This window comes from Marmota marmota, unplaced genomic scaffold (assembly GCF_001458135.2).
Source record: "Marmota marmota marmota unplaced genomic scaffold, marMar, whole genome shotgun sequence".
In the NCBI taxonomy this organism is placed as follows: Eukaryota; Metazoa; Chordata; class Mammalia; order Rodentia; family Sciuridae; genus Marmota; species Marmota marmota.
The window spans coordinates 6934409-6952531 of NW_026000205.1; the positions used below are offsets into that span (position 1 = coordinate 6934409).

The 18123-nt window shown below is 45.8% G+C and overlaps 1 protein-coding gene across 7 annotated transcripts in view; it reads right to left on the reverse strand.

Annotated features, from left to right (window-relative positions):
- Nucleotides 1-445: 445 nt before the first annotated feature.
- The window catches only part of Hnrnpul1 (heterogeneous nuclear ribonucleoprotein U like 1), a 34147-nt gene continuing 16469 nt past the window's right edge, over nucleotides 446-18123 (reverse strand). For 4 of the 7 annotated variants that reach the window (XM_048790855.1, XM_048790854.1, XM_048790857.1 and 1 more), the window contains 8 exons: nucleotides 15369-15635; nucleotides 13364-13486; nucleotides 13138-13266; nucleotides 6042-6210; nucleotides 5208-5492; nucleotides 3810-4114; nucleotides 2268-2459; nucleotides 526-1716 (listed from right to left, as the gene is read on the reverse strand). In XM_048790855.1, the coding sequence (XP_048646812.1) occupies nucleotides 1600-1716; nucleotides 2268-2459; nucleotides 3810-4114; nucleotides 5208-5492; nucleotides 6042-6210; nucleotides 13138-13266; nucleotides 13364-13486; nucleotides 15369-15635 (1587 nt within the window). In that variant the 3' untranslated portion in view covers nucleotides 526-1599. Of the gene's footprint in view, nucleotides 1717-2267; nucleotides 2460-3809; nucleotides 4115-5207; nucleotides 5493-6041; nucleotides 6211-13137; nucleotides 13267-13363; nucleotides 13487-15368; nucleotides 15636-18123 lie in introns of all 7 variants that reach the window. The other 3 variants (XM_015496813.2, XM_015496812.2, XM_015496817.2) reach the window with 2 other exon arrangements.

Consider the following 18123-nt stretch of genomic DNA (forward strand, 5'->3'; position numbering starts at 1 on the left):
TTGAGGGACAGAATAGATTCCCATTATATACTGGCTGAGAAATGAAATTCTTGGAATTAGCTTGGACCACAAGAAACAGGCAGGGCCAACAGAAGGCAACACACACACACACACACACACACCAGACTTGAGGTGTCTGGTCAACCAATATCCAGTGACAGCCCTGAACAAACCACTCCTGTTCTCTCTCACCAGTCTTGCCTGTCCCTCTGTGCCTCTGGACCTGTTCCACACCTTCTAATAAAATACTCCCATGAGGATTTGGGATTATGAGAAGTTTTGAGAACCACTTTTAAAAGAGCTACTGAAATCTTGGAATAAAGGGATATACTTAGCACCAAAATCCAGGCCAGGCAGAGGAATCCCTCAATGTTTAATGGATAAGTAAATAATTTCCCCTTGAAAAAGCCTCCCCACCCCAATTAAAGGTCAACTGCAGTAACACTTCAGGGTTTTGATCCTGCTTCCTTCCTGCTAGGAGGTGCCATGTCATTTATTGAAGGAAAACAAAACAAACAAAACAAAACAGGGCAAACACATTTCTTAATAAGTGCAGTTTGTTAAAATCCTGTTAAAACATGGGTAAAGGGGAAGTAAGAATAATCAAAGTATATCACTGTAGGAAAAACTTGAGGTCTGGCACCTGGGAGGGCACTGGAGAGGAGGCTGTGGGGGAAACTTCATATTCTGAAGGGAAAGAACCCCCCACTTCCCTTCACCCTCTCACCCGCTTAATCCCACCAGAAACTACCAAGACGCCCAGAATAAAAGGTTTCAAGTTCAATAGTCACACTCTCTCCAAATACAAAAAGCAGTTACAATTCAACTGAACACAGAAGCTTGTGTGCAAAGTTACGGGGAACTGAGACATCATATAAAAAGTTAGGTTAAAGATGATTCTGTGGTTTTTTTTGTTTGTGTGTTTTGTTTTGTTTCGAGGGTGTGGCTCTTCCTCGGTCACCTGAACTCAGCAAAGAAATGGTTATTTTGATGAAGTATCAACGGCCGACCCACAGTAAAAACAGACAAATTCTAAAAATTAAAAAAAAAGCATAATTACCAAAAAAAAAATATGTTGCTGCTTCCTCCCTCCACATTTGCTTTTTAAACTTTTTTTTTTTAAGTTTTTGATTTTCTTTTTTTTTAATCCTGAAAAGTAGACAGTAAAACAGCTCCTGGAAGAATTTACAACCAACTGCATGAGGGTCTGGGAAGCTGAGGGGCTGGAGCAGGGCTGGGAGGAACAAACAGGAAGGGGTCTTCCCCTTAGTCACTGTGGCCTCACTGATGACCAAGGGAAAGAGGGATTTTCAGTCAAAAAGGGGTAAGGAGGAAAAGGAAGAGGTGGGAGATGGAGGGGACAAACAAAATAAAAGGTCACTGTTGCCTGTTTGAATCCAGAGAAAAATGCCTGGCCTGTGGGGGAGAAGACCCCTCCCCCAAAGGAGAGGCAGTGGGCTGGAGGGAGGCAGCTCTGGGATGACCCCATCCCCAGCACCACAGGACCAGGTGGGGGTAGAGGAGGGGCCAGAGAAGGGGCCGAGGCAGGCGCTGGTGCAGGAAGCCGGCAGTGGCCCCGGGAGCCTCCAGACACACTGGCTACTGTGTGCTTGTGCCACCCTGTGTGCTGCCGGAGTAGCTCCCGTAGTCGTAGTTCCCATAGTATGGCGGCCACTGGCCCTGGTTCTGATAGTACTGGTTCCACTGCTGGGCATACTGGAGAGAGAGAGACCAAGAGCACCAATTTGTCCTTCATCCACTCTACATTTTGCTCCTCCCCTGGCCAACCCTTGCCTAGGTCAGTGATAGCCAGCAACACGTGGGACCCCTGACAGAATCAAGGCACCTTGGGAAGACAAACAGCTGACCTGATGCCACATGGGTGGAAATTTAAGAACCGAAGCCCAGGTCTCCTGGCTTGTCAACCCAGTGTCTTTTCAAATGTAGCTAAATATCATATTTAAAAAAACAGGTATGGTGGCCTAAGCACCAACTTGAGGCAGGACTTGGAGCCCCCTAGCCATGGTGCTGAAGCAAGATTTGGAAGCCCTGCTCTGCCAGCCCTTCCCTTTTGTTTGCTGCACCATGGACAGTGTAGGACACCATTTATTTAGAAACCAGTGCAGACATGTTCACCAAATAGACTGGCTGAACCACATGACTGCCAGTTAATTTCAGGGATAAGCAGGGGCTATAATCTTGAAAAACATCCCCAGGAGGGGCCCATGGAACCCTCTCCATCCCATTGGAGCCTGACTGGTACCTACCTGCTGATACTGGTTATAGCTGGGCTGAGGGTAGGTCTGTGCGGTGGGTGGTGGTGGCGGAGTATAGGGGGCCGGGTTGTAGCCACCGTAGCTTCCATAGTTGTAGGCAGGTGGTGGCGGAGGTGGAGGTGGTGGGGCTGTATAGCCCTGGCTATAACCTCCCTGGTTGTAGGGTGGCTGGCTGTAACTCGGCTGGAAAATAAGAGAAAAAGACCGAATTCTATGAAGCAGCCAGTTCACAGCTGGGATTGACAAAGGGCTTTTGTAAGCAGTGAGCCCACAAAGGCACTTCCCTGGTGGAGGCTATTTAGGACTGAGAAGGTGAATAAGCTCTGACATGGTAGGACAGGTTAGGATGAAGCGCCAGTCCTAGGGCTGTATTTGGGACTCTTAATTCCAGCTTTGAGATCCTGGGTGAGTAAGGCACACGGCATTTCTTGAAATCCCAGTTTTGTTTTGTGTAAAATGAGAATCACAACAGAACTACTCCTTCAGATTGTCTTGCTGAATGTATTCAACATGTTGGTCATGTGATAAATGGTAGTTGTTACTCAAAGATCTGAGAAAAACAGTAGTGACAATTACCGTTTCTCATGTATAAGCTACACCATTAATTCCTTTAATCTTCAAGTCAACTCTGATGTGAAATGGAAGCCAAGGCTCAAGAAGGTAAAATCACTGATCCAAGGTTAAATAGCTGAAGGACTGACTCCAGGTTTACCTAGTCCCAGAGCCTCAACCACTAAGCTACGGTACCCTCTCTCTTACAACAAACCTTGGAAATGAGTTCTACTAATACCTATACTCCTTTATGGGAAAATAAGGCTCAGGCAGATGAAGCCAATTGTCCAGGGACATAAAACCAGGTCATTATGGGGCTGGGGTTTGAACTTATGCCTGACCAACTCCTATCCTAGGAAATGTTCTAACTAGACTGGAACTGGGAAACACTCATCTGTTTCCTGGCAGCTGCTCCCAGAACTGGCACAAGGAAGGTGCTCAGGAAATGGCTGTGCAATAAACAGACTGCCCTAGTCAGCAGGAACCTATGTGCACCATAGGTGACTGAGCAATGACTTTCCAAGAACTGGAATAGAGCCCAGAAGCTGCATAGGGCTGGTGCTCTCAGCACAAAGTTCCAAACCAACTGTGGGGCACTGGTCTCCAAACCCTATGACAAGAGATCATCTCTTTTCAGCCTGAACAAAGCATGACTCTAACTGAGGACTTTCTTGGGGATCGTGTGAGGCTAGCAACAGCCAAGAGACATAAACATGTGCTGGAGGGACCAGCGCTTCTAGCTCATTCCTGAGGATGATAGAAGGAGGGGGAAGTTCTGAGCAGGGCTTATTTACTCCCTGGTTTTGGGGAGACTTGGCAATGTCCAGGGTCAGCTCGGTGAAGAGCACTGCCAGGAAGAACGGAGGACAGGTTGCAGGGAAGAGTGGAGGCTGTGGCTCAAGCATGTGTTGGCGACTCCCTCAGACCCATGGACTCTCCTATGTTAAAAGCACATGTGTGAACAAATCTGTGTTCCCTCACCTGTGGGGGGCTATAGCTGCTGACCGTAGGGGTGCTGGTATTAGCGCTTGAGCCAGGGATGCTGCTGCTCTTGTTGTAGCTGCCAGCACCTGGTGGGTTACGAGCAGGGCTATAGCTGGGTGGTGGCGGCGGCTGCTGGGGTGGTGGTTGTGGTGGTGGTGGCTGCTGTGGTGGTGGCTGCTGCTGGGGAGCCCGGTTATAGCTGCCTCGGTTGTTGGAGTTGTTGTTATCCCGGTTGTTGTTACCCCAGCGGTTCTGGTTGTAGCCACCACCTCCACTGCGGTTGAAACCTGTATTGGAGAAATCAGCAGGAGAGGGAGGCCCTATCACTCTCAATGCACAGCCTCCAGGACCTGGCCTGCCTTGGTGACTGCTATGGCTCCCGGCATGGTCAATCAGGCCCAGAGGCTGTTCAGTTAAAGTGAATGAATAAGCAAACCCCCTGGCTTCTCCAGAGCCCTGGAATGCTCCCCGCTCTGATAACAACAGGTCATCATTGTCTGCTGGCAGGTTTGTCTCCTCTCCTGGCCTGTGAGCCTAGGGAGACAGAAATCAGGGCTATCCTGGCTGTGTGTTATTGTGTTCTGCATTTCAACACAGAAACAAACTGGAAAGAGATGTTCAGGAAGAATGCACCAATGGCAGCCATGAACAAGTCAGATCAAGTCCTCTTCAGGCTTGGTCTGAAGGTCTTTTTGCTGTTGTCTTGGGCCTAGAACTCTCTCACACTCCTCCTGGCCAACTCCTATTGGGCCTGTGGACCTCAGCTGTGACATTAACTCCTCAGGAGATCTTTCCTGAGCCCTGGTGTCTTCTTGCAGGTTGGTTCAGGGTCATCTCAGGTCACAATATCCTTGGGCTTTCTCATTAAATTATTTGGGCCATAGCTATGTCCCCAGAACTATTCAGCACAAGCCTGAGACAGAGGAGAGCTAGAACATATTTGTTAAATTATGAATAAAGACTTTTTATAGAAAGCAGCACTCACTAAAAACTTGGATTCTGGATCATTGAATACCAGTTCTGGTTTAAGCTGGGTGATGCTAGGCAAATTAACTTTCTAATGAGTCTTCTTTTCCATTTGTTTTAAACCCCCAAAACAGTCCTAATATTTGCAGCATGCCAGGTTTTCAATAGGTTCCAGGATTCCAAGGAGATCATGGTCAGATGGGGGAAGAGCCACAGAAATAGATGACACCATGTCATATAAAAGGGCAAAAAAGCAAGGCCAGGGGAGTAAAATAGTGGGAGAGCTTCTTGAGGTCCCACAGTCTGACTCTTCCTAGTTTTTCCATAGCTGGAGTTCAGTAAGCTTTAGTGCTGACTGAATAGCAGTCAAAGCCCAACCCCAATGTGGAAACAAAAGGTAAGGAGAACTGTGTGTTTGAGATGTCTCACCTCCTCGGTAGTTGCCTCCACCACCACTGCCTCCCCCTCGGTTCTGGAAGCCTCCTCGGTTGCCTCCAGGGGGGCCTCTGTTGTCATAGCGCTGGAAACCGCCGCCACCTCCGCGGCCCCGGAAGCCACCACCACCTCGGTTGTCAAAGCGCTTTTCAGGGGGTGGCCCAGCCTTGCGGCCTTCCTCGTTGTACTGCCTCACCAGCTTGTCTGCTTCTTCCCGCTGCAGCTCAATGAACAGAACTTCATCCAGGAAGTCCCCGACATCAGGTAATGTGAAGTTGGCTAGGAGGAAGGAAACAAAATGGTCAGTATCTTCTGAGGTCTGGTCTCCTCCACCTCCAGAACACTGGTGGAGGAAACTGGGAGAGTGAATGAGAGAGAAGTTAAGAGAGAGAGGCTGACTCTAACGCTGTCAGGGAATGAAAAGACCCTTTCCTGAAGAGGTGGCTAAGCCCCACCTGAGTGCAGTGTTTAGCTCTCTCCAGCCTTGCCCCAGGGAGTGGGTTAGGCAAGTGGATCCACATCCTTATTTTTACAGAGGGGCAAACCGAGGCTTGCCCAGTCAGCCCAGCCAGTGGGTGCCAGAGCAGGCCTTCCAGTTTGAGGTCCCACATACTCTTTCCCTCATGCTGTCCAATTCCATCTAGTCCGAAAACCCTGCCAGAGTGAAATGTGGAGTTTCACCATTCACAGCTGTGGGGGACCAGGAAGGGACAAAGCGGAAGATCACAAAAGGAATAATTAGGGAGCAGGGAAGGACACACTGAGTAAAGAGCTCTTTCTCTTAAGGACCCTGCTGAGTTGGCCCTCTGGGCATCACTTATTTCCTACCTTTCATTTCTAAGACCGCATGATCAGGGACATCCTTCCCTTCCTCATCGGTGCGCTTTATTGTTCGGTCTTTCAGGTCCTCGTCAGTGGGACAAATTACAATAGCTTTGCGTTGGAAGCCTTCAAATGGTCTCATTTTTCGTCTCTGGGCTGACCCATAAACATTTGTCTAGGGTAGGTAACAGAAAAGGCAAGAGATGGTGCATTAAGAGTTGTTTTTCCTCTGAGGGGTATTATGTAGGCCAGGGGAAAGAAAAGCCTATTAGTGCTCCTCCTAAGCAGAGACTCAGGAAACTGCCCTGCTTCACTTTTATGATTCTTATGTCTGCGTTGGCAAATGTACTGATTTAAAAAGAGGGATAGAAAGTAGCAGCTAACAGGCAGAGGGCAAGGGATTCCAATGGGTGGGTTAATATTATTATTTTTTTTACCTTGTTTTATACCTTTATTTCATGTGGTGCTGAGGATTGAACCCAGTGCCCCACACATACTAGGCAAGTGCTCTACCACTGAGCCACACCCCCAGCCCTGGGTTTTGTTTTTAACTTTCTTGTTTTGGGGGAGTGGGGGCGGGGGTTACTGGGGATTGAATTCAGGAGAACTCAACCACTGAGCCACACCCCCAGCTCTAATATTTTATTTAGAGACAGGGTCTCATTGAGTTGCTTAGGAGCTCTCTAAGTTGCTGAGGCTGGCTTTGAACTTGTGATCCTCCTGGCTCAGCCTCCTGAGCTGCTGGGATTACAGATGTGCCACTGTGCCTGGCTAATCCTGTTTTTTCCCCTTTGGGATTGCATTTTACAACTTCTTTCTCCATACATAATACATGCTAATGGTACAAAGTCAACAAGGTACAGAGTTAGGAGTAAAAAAAGCTTTCCATCTGCCTATTGCCAGCACTACTTCCAGAGATAACTTGTACTGAATTTCTTCTGTACAATTCTACCAACACTTGTGTAATCCTTAACATGAATGGAATTGTACTATATACTTCGGAAGCTCTTTTCATGCACTGTTTCTCAAATTCTTCTTTATGGTGTTTTTTGTTTGTTTTTTTTCTTTTTTTAAAACAATCATACAGAATCTATAGTACAGATAGCCCATAATTAACCAACCCCTTTTAACAGTTATGTGGACTGTTTCCCTCAACACTGTGCTGTGGTTCTATCCTTTGCTCTTTCTCTGAAATATCAGTCTTACCCACAAGCTTCTAACCAGGGAGCTTGACAATAACTCATGCTTCTCCAAGTGCAGTCTGCTACTTCTATGTCTTTTCTTCTACCTCCAAAGCAGGCAGGTGTGGCCATGGAGCAGTGCTCCAGAACACCTGCACATAACCAAACAGCAACAGCAGCTTCCACCAACCCAATACCTACCACACACCAGATCTTCAGGACTGCAGAGGCTCTGTGGACTCTGCCTTTGCATTTGTATCTTGTGGACACTACTGAAAAAGCACGCAGCCAAAACCTCACTTTAGATTTCCTGAGACTTCATCTCTAGAGGTAGGACCCAGCACCTATGTGATATCTTCCCTCTCTAAACTCAGGAACTCAACAGAAGTGAAGTGATTAGTTGTTAGCTAAACAACAGCCTTCAGTGGCTTTGCAGGGAGAAGCTGCAGAAGAAAGAACAATCTGTAAAGAGGTCTGCAGAAATCAATAAGAAAATACTGTATTCTCAGAACACGGCTCAGCAGGGAAGAAAGAGCACCAGCAGAAGTCCTGGTGTGGCCACTCACTATGGTCAGTCTCTATAGCTGCTTCCTCTGTAGAACAGGCTGAGTAGCCTCCTTCCCAGGGCTGGTGAGGACTAACTGGGGGAGTGACCACTAAACAATTGACAAAGTATAAGGTATCTCAGGGTAGGAGACGCCTCAATAAGAAGTAGGTGCATTGTGGGACGATTTGGCAGACCTTGGCTCTAATGTGACTTGGGCTCATCACACCTCGTGACCCTGGGCAAGCCACTCAGAGCCTCAGCCTGCTTTTCTGTAAAATCAACTTACTATATATTTATTGAGTCTCAAGACTTGAAAGGAGAAAATAGTATGTCTGTTTTCTGGTTGCTGTGAAGACTGAACCAGTTCATGTGAATAAAGAATCTTGTCCCAGCCCAGATCCTGGCTCGAAGCCAGTCCTGGACAAACCTGAGCCCTGTTGGTATGGTCATCACTGGGTGGGATACTCTGGATAGTTACACTGCAGTGGTAACTGGAAGCAGCTTGGACTAAAGGGAAAGGTTAAACTGCAATGCTCTCCCAAATGGAAAAGCAGGGACTATGTATGAGGCAGGGTGGAAAGAACAGTGGCTTTGCGGAAGCCTAAGGCTGAAGTCCCAGTTGTGTCCTTTAGTAGTTTTGAATATGTGGACAAGTCCCTGAATTAGTCTGAGCCTCAAGTTTCTTCATCTGAAAGTTAGGGGTTGTATCATCTTTCTTCTGACTCTGGTGAAAATTTGCAGATGTAAAAACCTCTGGCATGTGGCAGGGAAATAAGTCAACACACAAGGAGGATCTGAAAATATGGTGAACAGGATTGACATTGTCCTAAGAGAGGTTTCTCAGTGGAAAGTACCAGGGAAAATTAAGGAAAAGACGAGGTGCAAGGGACCCTCTTCCAAGATAGAAGGAACAGAGGCCAGGGATGTGAGCACAGACCTGGGGGAGTTCCAAGCACCAAAGGTACATCTGTTCTTTTACCAGCCATTTCCCCTGGGCCTGACATAAAGTAGGGAAAAATGTTCTCTTTCACTTCCTAGGGAAAGTACCCTTATGTTCTGAAGGAGGGTAGTAACAGCACACCTATGGGGCCTTTAGCACTGGTTCTGGAGGGGCCAGGGGCCACTAATAGTTGGCACAGGCTATAGGAGAAAAATTAAGTCCCTACTCCTCACTCTCTTTTTTTTTTTGACTCCATTCCTAAGAGTGCCGCAGAATGTGGCATTCTGCTCATATGAAGACAGAATTTGGCTTCCTTGAGCTAAGTAATTAAAAGTTTTCTCCTGACACAAAAGTCATGTGTAGGTACCAGAGTGAACATGACTCCAGGCTATTTTCTGATAATCTGTTCTCTTATTCAATAAGTACCAATTATCCTAATCTGAATCCTCTGCACTCTAAGGGCACTGGAGTTTTCCTATGTGGCAGAACTGTCCTGTCAATGTCCCAATGAGGAGACAAAGAAGCAATGCTACTGACAGGGTAGCCCCTGCAGCTTCACAGAACAGGAGGAATAGGGGTGTGCAGTATGGACTCATAAACAGCTGGCCTTTGTCTCAAGATGAGGCTTGAATCTGAGAACAGATCCTCAGATGCTTGGAGCTGACACGCCCTCTCAGGGAGGGCTTTAAGAGTGCACCTTCCCTGCTTACTCCTTGGCTTGGGTAAGGAATAAGAAGGGAAGAACAACATCTAAACTGTGCCAGCAGAAATGTAAGTGCTTGGCTTTCCTGGAGGAAAGGGAGTTAGCTGCTAGTGGCTGTTACCACAGCAAACATGGTGAGGTCAGAGCCCTGGGCCAGCCCAGTACTACTGTTGGTCACTAGGGCCCCTGGCGGCTGTTGCTAGGAGATAGTCACAACAGCAAGGTCAGCTTTTCCAGCCACATGGCTTTTCTGCATAGCTCCTACTCCTCCCAATCCCAGCTTGAAGATGCTGACCCTAAGAGAGGAGCTGGACTATGTTCCCTGGTTCCTGACAACCCCCAAAACCTGATGTGGGCAGGTCAAAGGTCAGGTTTCTCAGAGAAGCTGCATGGTGAGTTCTGGTGTGTGAAAATCTGAGGAAATGAGGGAGGAAACAGCAGGCACAGGCAATAACTTTTGCTGACATCCTGAGTTCTCTAAAAGGCCTACTATGTGTTTACCTGTCTTAACAGTGTTAGGCTGGCAGCAGGAGACACCTGGCTGGATCCCATAAGAACAAATTTAAAGCTGGTGAGGAAAAAGTTTGCTCTAGGTTGAGGTGATGAACCCCAGTGGAAAGAACTCCACATGTAGGAAGAGAACTGGCCAGAGCATCAGGAATGGAACAGGCTTGAGGCTCTGGGGACCGTGGGGGTGGAGGGAAGAAACTTCCCCTTCTCCAAAGCATGCCAACAAGAGGCGGTTTACTTTGAAAATCTAATCTGGGTAACAAAGATTCTAATTCTCTTTGGCCAGGACCCCAACATCTACCCTAGGATGTACCCCATCGGACACAAGCTCTCAGGTGGCCCTTGCCCTGGGTTTGTTTCAGGAGAAAGTGTGGCACCTGCCAACAGGGACACAAGCAGGATTAGAAATGTACACTGTGAGGGTGAGACCAGGTTGGCAAAGTCACTGCCCCCAGCCCTGACTCTGACCAATGCCCAGCTGGGCCTTTTAACCCGCAGCCTTCAGGAGGGCAACTGTGTTGTCTCACACAGAGCTTCTGTTCTGTTTTCATTTTTAAGGCCCTCTGATAACCTAGAGATAGGGCAGAAACCTCACTCCAGGGGCTTCCCAACTGCAACACTGTCACCTGAAGCAATGTGGTCTTCCAATCCTTGTTTTTCCTTCCTCTTTCTGTAGTTTTTTACTACCTAGACAAATTTAGTCATATCCATCCCTGAAGAAAATGTGACCGTGGCTCCAGACTGTCCTGGACAAAATCTCAACTATTTTTATCATTGTCCATATCCTGGCCCAGATACCTCACACTTCCTGACACTTTTCCCCAATTTCCACCACAGCCCCAAACATTATGGGACTGGCCATCTGCAAAGTCAGCAGAGCTGACCAGTATACCAAAAGCCTGATTTTAGGCAGGCCCTTCCCTTTATGAGATCCCCGCTGGTTCACTTTCTTTCTTGTTATTCCTTCTGATGTTCTCAGTATTTCCCTCTGATGCTCACCTGATCTGAATAGGCTGTGATGCAGAATGAAGCTCCAACACACTTGAGAGCTTGTGTCTCATGAGATAAATCCTAGGATAAGGTCTGGGGTTCTGGCTAGACAAAAGTAGAATCTGGCTACACAACCCTGCCTAGCTTATGAAGGTAAGTTCTTTTTTCCTAATAAGGATGAGCATTTCCGAGGTCAACCTTGAAACAGGAGGCCTGGAAGAGCCAAATGTAGGTAGAACTGACAACCTAGGAACAGAAGATCCTAGGCTGAGATTCAGGGACTTTCCTAATAGTACTGGCCTTACCTTTGGAAGATCCACCTAGCCCAGAAGACAGCTATGCATTATTAACTTATCCCTCACTGCCAACACTGGTGGGATGAGAAGTACGAGAATCTGGCCAGCTGTCTGTTCTGAACCTTCTATATATACACATATACCCATTCTTTCTTTCTTATAAGAAAGAATCAACTTTTGGGGTTTAGGCCCAAACAGGTCAAACACTGCCTTCAGACTGCCTCCCCAGGGCTGAGTAACCTAAAACTTCAGGACCTAAGTCCATTCTGGGGTTAACCAAAAGACCTGGGGCCAACCAGAGAACCCGCCTCCTCACTTTCAGAGGTTAGGTTCTTTGCCTCACTGTTGGTTGGACTTGCATGTCCCCCCACCAGGATGCTAGCAGCCTTTGACATGTCCCTGAACAAGCCACCACCAGCTAAGAAGGCTGACAGTGAGCCTTTACAGTGTTCAGGTCTTTTGTGCCTAGCTGAGATGCAGGGGATCTGATCTCCAGAGAGACCCACGTAGGCCCACTGAACAGATGATCCCCTGACTATAATCCTTCTATACTGGACCACATAATTCATGACTTTCACAGTTGATCTAACCCGCAAATCAAGAAAAAAACAGGCAAGAAATTCCTCCTAGGTTATCCAAAAGAGGTACCCTCAGGGTGTTAAAACCATAGCACATCTAGGTGTTTCAGAAAAATGAGTCTAACTGGGGCCAAATCAAACTAAAATTTCAAAACACCCTGATGAAGAGAAGGGGGAAAAGTGAGGCCAAGGGATTAAAAAATAAACAAATCTCCAAAGGTAAGAGAAGGTTGGTTGGGTGCCTTGTTGATGGGGTCAAGCTGGAGCAATAACCATGGATGGCTTTTGGATCCTCACCCCATGAGAAAGCAACATGGTCCCTGGAATTCTTTCCTGACAAGTCAACCACCATCCCGTCATCAGCTCCACCTTCATCAGGATCCCTTCGAACTCAGGGTAACCAAGTACCCAGAGCTACATGTACAGAAGGCATTTTAATAAGGCTAAAATGTTTACATGTTTGCTCACTCACAGGTTCTTAAGATAGCACAAATGTAAGGCTTGTTCATATAACCACAAATACAGAAAATAAGGAAACACCCTTTGCTACTTGAGGAAGTCTTTGGGACAAATGTTAGGTATGACAATCAACAGGCAACAAACATGTGGAACTCATTACTCTGAGACAAGGATCCTTAACCATTTGGGGTCACTCATCCTTTTGAGTAATGTTGAAAACCTTGGTCAACATTTCTGTCCTAACTCAAAACTGCGTTGTTTTTGAAAGAACACATCTGTACCTGTATACAATATTCTACATTTGATTTCAAAGGTTCACCTGATGTTAAGAACCCAGCTCTTAATATGTCTTAAATCTGTATCTCCTAGTCATAAAGACTTGCTAATTAACCTGGGCTGTGCCTCACCTATACAGTAAATAACAATCATCACAGTTCCTGGGTAACTGCGTGGTAGCACCTAGTAGGTCCTATGTAGGTCTGTGAGGATCATTATGATCCCCAGTTTATAGACAAGGGGACTCAGACACAGAGGAAAGTCAGCTGCCCACAAGGGCACCAACTACAAAGTAGCAGAGGCGGGATTCAAGCATCAGTCTGTTAGGCTCAGAAACCTATGCCTCTTCCATTTTGCTAAGTGGCTCTTACCTGATAATGTTCTTTGAGGCTGCTACTGATCCTGAGCTAGTAGCCTAATCATGGCTCCAAACCCCACCAGATGTTTGGGCTCAGAGTTACGTGAAGTCTGTTAACTACAATCTCATGTATGGTTGACCCTTAGAATAGCATTGCTGATGAAGAGCATTATGGGGAAAAGAGAAAAGGACCAGAGGGGAATTCCCAGGTAACCTATTAGTCCTCTCCCCTGTCCTGAGGACATGCTGGTCACCAGTAAGTACCTGATCTAGAATATAGTTGCGTTTCTTGCGAGCAGCAATCTGGATGAGACGGTTGAGGCACTGGGTAGCCTGCTGGATCAAGACGTCCCAGCGGCCAGCATAATTCCTCTGCCGGCGCAGGCCCATTACCTGTGGGCAGGATGTGGTAAGGGTTAAGTGGTCCTAGGTGCGTGGTAGCACCTAGTAGGTGAGAGGCATGTAGGGAGAGGCCAAGGGTTGTCCTTACCCGCATCTTATCCATAATGGCATTGGTACCCAGGATGTTGTACTTCTTGGAAGGGTTGGAGGCTGCGTGTTTGATGGCCCATGTGGTCTTGCCAGCGGCGGGCAGGCCCACCATCATCAGAATCTACAAGAAAAGGCGAGGGAAAGTATGATGTGAAATAGCAACAGTGTATGGCATGGCACCACCCTGGCTTGCTGGTAATTGTGAGAGAATGACTCTGAACCTCATGTTGCCTCTGAAAAACGAAAGCAAAAATAATATCTACCTCACCATATTGCTATTAGAATTCAATGACATGAGACTTGTCCAAGTACAGGGATTGGCACAAGGTGAGTAAGTATGCTATTAGCATTTACATTTTTTATTCAAGGATTAAGCAGTCTTGGACAGGGAAAACACAGGGAAGGCAATCAAGAAGGACTGGCACATGGAGGGTGTATGAGAAATGGTACAACCTTCTTGGGAGTCTGAATGGGACCAGAACTATTTACTCAGTATTTTTAGAATTTAAGACAGGTATGGTGGTGTACATTTGTAATCCCAGCAGCTCAGGGGGATGAGGCAAGAGGCTTGCAAGTTCAAAGTAGCCTTAGCAACTCAGCAAGGACCAAGCAACTTAGTGAGACCCTGTCTCAAATTAAAAAGTAAAAAAGGCTGGGATGTGGCTCAGTGGTAAAATATCTCTGGATTCAATCACTGGTATACACACACTAAAAGAATTTTGCAAACACTAGATGTAACCTAAATGGTCAACAAAGAGAATGATTAGTAAGGGAGACTATTGACTATTAAAATGATGTTTAAAGCCATAGGTGGAGGTGCATGCCTATAATATCAGCTATTGGGAGACTGAGGCAGGAGGACTACTTGAGCCCCAGAGTTCAAGGCCAAACTGAGCAATATAAGCCAGATCCTGTCAAAAAAAAAAAAAAAAAAAAAAAAAAAAAAAAAAGTTCAAAGAGAAAGAGAAGTTTTCATGTGGTTGGATAAAGTACACAAAACACAAAATAATGATAAGTGAAAAGGGCAGGATACTGACCTGGTTATACCACATAATCTTTGTGTGTGTGTGTGTGTGGGGGGGGGAGGGCAGGTACTGGGGATTGAACCCAGAGGATGCTTAACCGTTACTAAGCTACATCCCCAGTCCTTTTTATTTTGAGGGCCTTGTTAAATGCAGAGGCTGGTCTTATTAAACTTATAACCCTTATAACCCTTATAACCACAGCACCGCTACAAATGATCTTAGTTACGAGTGTGTATAAAACACACATATAGGGCTGGGGTTGTGACTCAGCAGTAGAGCACTCGCCTAGCATGTGCAAGGGCCTGGGTTCGATCCTCAGCACCACATAAATAAAGGTATTGTGTCCAACCATAACTAAAAAATTAAACACACACACAATCAAAAAGAATAAGATGAACTCCAATATTCTGAAAACAAACTTATTTTCCAATGGTGAAATTTTAGTTTTTTGTATATTTCTTAATTTTCTAAAATAAACATAAACCATGTATGAGAAAAATATTGTTTTAAGAACAAAGGTCACCAATGTAGTTATTAGAGCCAAAGGTCATTTGTCTTTTTTGTTCTTAGGAAGTCCTGTGTGAGTAGAATTGCTCAACCTCTCCCAAGAACACTGAGTGGCAGAATATACTCACTAGAAAGCCTGGAATCCTTTCTACTGAGGAAAGCATCCTTTCCCTATAATCTGGCCTCACTGTAGGAGCAGTGTGACTGCTTCCTTTTGGAAATTTTCTAAGATTCAGGAAGACTGACACAGCCCCACCCCTGCTTGGCCTAGGCTACACCAATACCCGTCACCTCACCCTCAGAGCAACTTTTCAACCCTGAACCCAATCCCGAGAAGCTTGCCCCAAGGTGGCCCACGAGATGAGTTTACATTTTTTTCACCATACGTGGCCAGTGAGTGTCTCCTCTCTACCTTGGCAGCAAGGAAGCTGTAGAGGACCCAACACCACTTCAGTCTTCAGGCCCACTCACCTCACACTCTGCCTTGCTCTTTGGTCCAACAGTGCCCCGGATCCGCTCACTAAGGGGAAGGTGCTGGATGAAAGTGAATCCCGGGAGGACAGAACAGTAGGGCTCTGCCCTCTGCCCGAAGTTGAACTCCACGGCACAATTCTTTACCAGAACATGAGGGTAGAGGGCCTGACCCCCCAAGGCTTCTTTCTGGATTCGGAAGGCAATGCCCATCCACTTCCCATTCTTGGTAAATGAAAGTTCCACATCATTTCCACATTCAAAGTCCTAGAAGAGAAAGCCAAAAATAATTACCAACTCTTGGTTTAAGGCACTGGGAGCCAAAGTGGAAGAAAATCAGTACAGGGATAGAAATACAGCCAGTTTTGCAGACATCAGTGCATCCTTACTCCACATTTGGACAGTTGGACACCACCAAGAAACAGCTCAGAGAACATCCCACTCAAACCAGTTCTTACCCAAGACCTGGGAGTTGGTAGATGGGGAGGAGCCAACTCCCCTACTCCCAGCATAAAGGGGTCTCCAAGTCACCTCAGGAGTATGGACTCGATGATGATAGCAGAATAGAGTGCTGACTTGTTTTGAGGAGGTTGAGGGGCCTGGTCAAAACTATATTTCAGGATCTGGGGTTGTGGCTCAGTGGTAGAGCGCTTGCCCAGCATGTGTAGAGCACTGGGTTCTCAGCACCACATATAAATAAATGAACAAAATAAAGGCCCATCGCATCTAAAAAATATTTCAAAAAAAAAACCCTGTATTTCAGCAGGGCACAGTGGTGCACACCTGTAATCCCAGTGGCTCAAGCAGGCTGAGATAGGAGGATCAAGAGTTCAAAGCTAGCCTCAGCAAAAGTGAGGTACTAAAGCCATTCAATGAGATCCTGTCTCTAAATAAAATACAAAATAGGGCTAGGGATGTGGCTCAGTGGTTAAGTGCCCCTGAGTTGAATCCCCAGTACAAAAAAAAAAAACCAAAAACAAAAACAAACAAACAAAAAACCTCCAAACCAACCAACCAACCAAACAAACAAACAAAAAAACTGTATTTCAGAAAGCTCACTTTGAGGTTAAAGGTTTACAGTTACAAAAGTTTAAAACTTGGGATGAGATAACAGAATGAAGCCTAGTACAGGGTCCAGTTTCTGACACAAAAATACAAGACGTGGTATTCTTTCACTCTTGAGACTTGTCCTTCAAGGAATAAGGGTGAGGAGTTTCCTCACTACCTTCAGAATCCCTAGAGTCCATTCATCTCTTAGATACACACAAGCTGAAACCCTGCAGGACAGACATGCCAACAATGGCCAGATTGAATCCTGACCTGAGTCTGTAGTGCAGTTTCTGCAGTGTCTTCCCACATAAATATGAGAAGTCCCAGTCACCTCTGCTGACATGGAAATGAACACTGTGGGTTATTTGTTACAGGAACTTACCATACTGCCCAGAACTGACAGATCCACCACCCACAGAGCCATCTGTCCAAGACACAAATGTAGGGTGATTCTTGCTAAATTACACCCATGCTAGTCTGGGACCCAAAGACCCAAACTCCTTAAGCCAGCATTATTCACACTGTACCATTTTGAAGTTCCATCTCTCACACCTGCTTATGTCATGCCTTAGCTCCAAGAAATAAAATGCAAAGATATATGTGCAAAATGCTCATGCCAGCAGAGTGAAATATTCACCAATGAAGAGGGAATGGCTAAGTTGCACAGGAGATCCATGCATGGGGACACAAGTCCTCCAAGTTACTCTGGTAAAGGAGAAAAAAGATAAGCTATTACAGTAATATTATCTCTACCAGCAAACAAGTTTCAGAGCCATGAAAAGGAAAGCTGGCTGAATTAAAGTAGGGTACCCTGCTGCCTACAGCACATTAGGTAGCCACTAACTATAAAGGTGCAAAACTAACCAAACTTCACTAAGGGGGAACTAGGCTACATCAATTATGGCCCAGACAAATGACAAATAAAGACAATATTAAAAAACAGAAGAAGGTAGCATTATAAAAAGATCTCTAAGATACATAGTTAAGCAAAAAAGATTCAGAATAGCATGTATGATATGCTACATTTTATGTGAAGAAGAAAATAATCATCTTTCTTATAATTGGATATAGAAACCCTTGAGAATGAGTGGGTTCACACATTTGGGAGAGGATATGTTAAAAAATGGGTGGATGAGGCCTATATACCTTCTTTTTGGTACCAGGGATTGAACCCAGAGGCACTCAGTCACTGAGCCACATCTCCAGTCCCTTTTATTTTGAGGCAGGGTCTTATTAAATTGCTTAGGGACTTGCTAAGTTGGTAAGGCTGGCTTCGAACTTGCAACGATCCTCCTGCCTCAGCCTCGTGAACTGCCACTGGGGTTACAGGTGCACGCCACCGCACTAGACCACATTTTATTTTTTTTTTAATGTTTTTAGTTATACATGGGCACAATATCTTTGTTTATTTATTTTTATGTGGTGCTGAGGATCGAACCTGGGTCTCATACACATGAGGTGAGTGCTCTACCACTGAGTCACAACCCCAGCCTCCAAAAACGTTTTTAATATAACTAGCTCTATATCATCTGTGTAGACAAAGAAAGATGGCCAGGATTTGCTGTTAAATGGGGAAAAACACAAGGTTTACAATGCTTTGTAGAGAGTATAAACCTGGTCAATTTTGGTTAAAAAAAAAAAAAAAAGTTTTATTGAAAAGGGCATGAAATATACAGAAAGGCTGAGAAACTGTTTCAGATTAGAG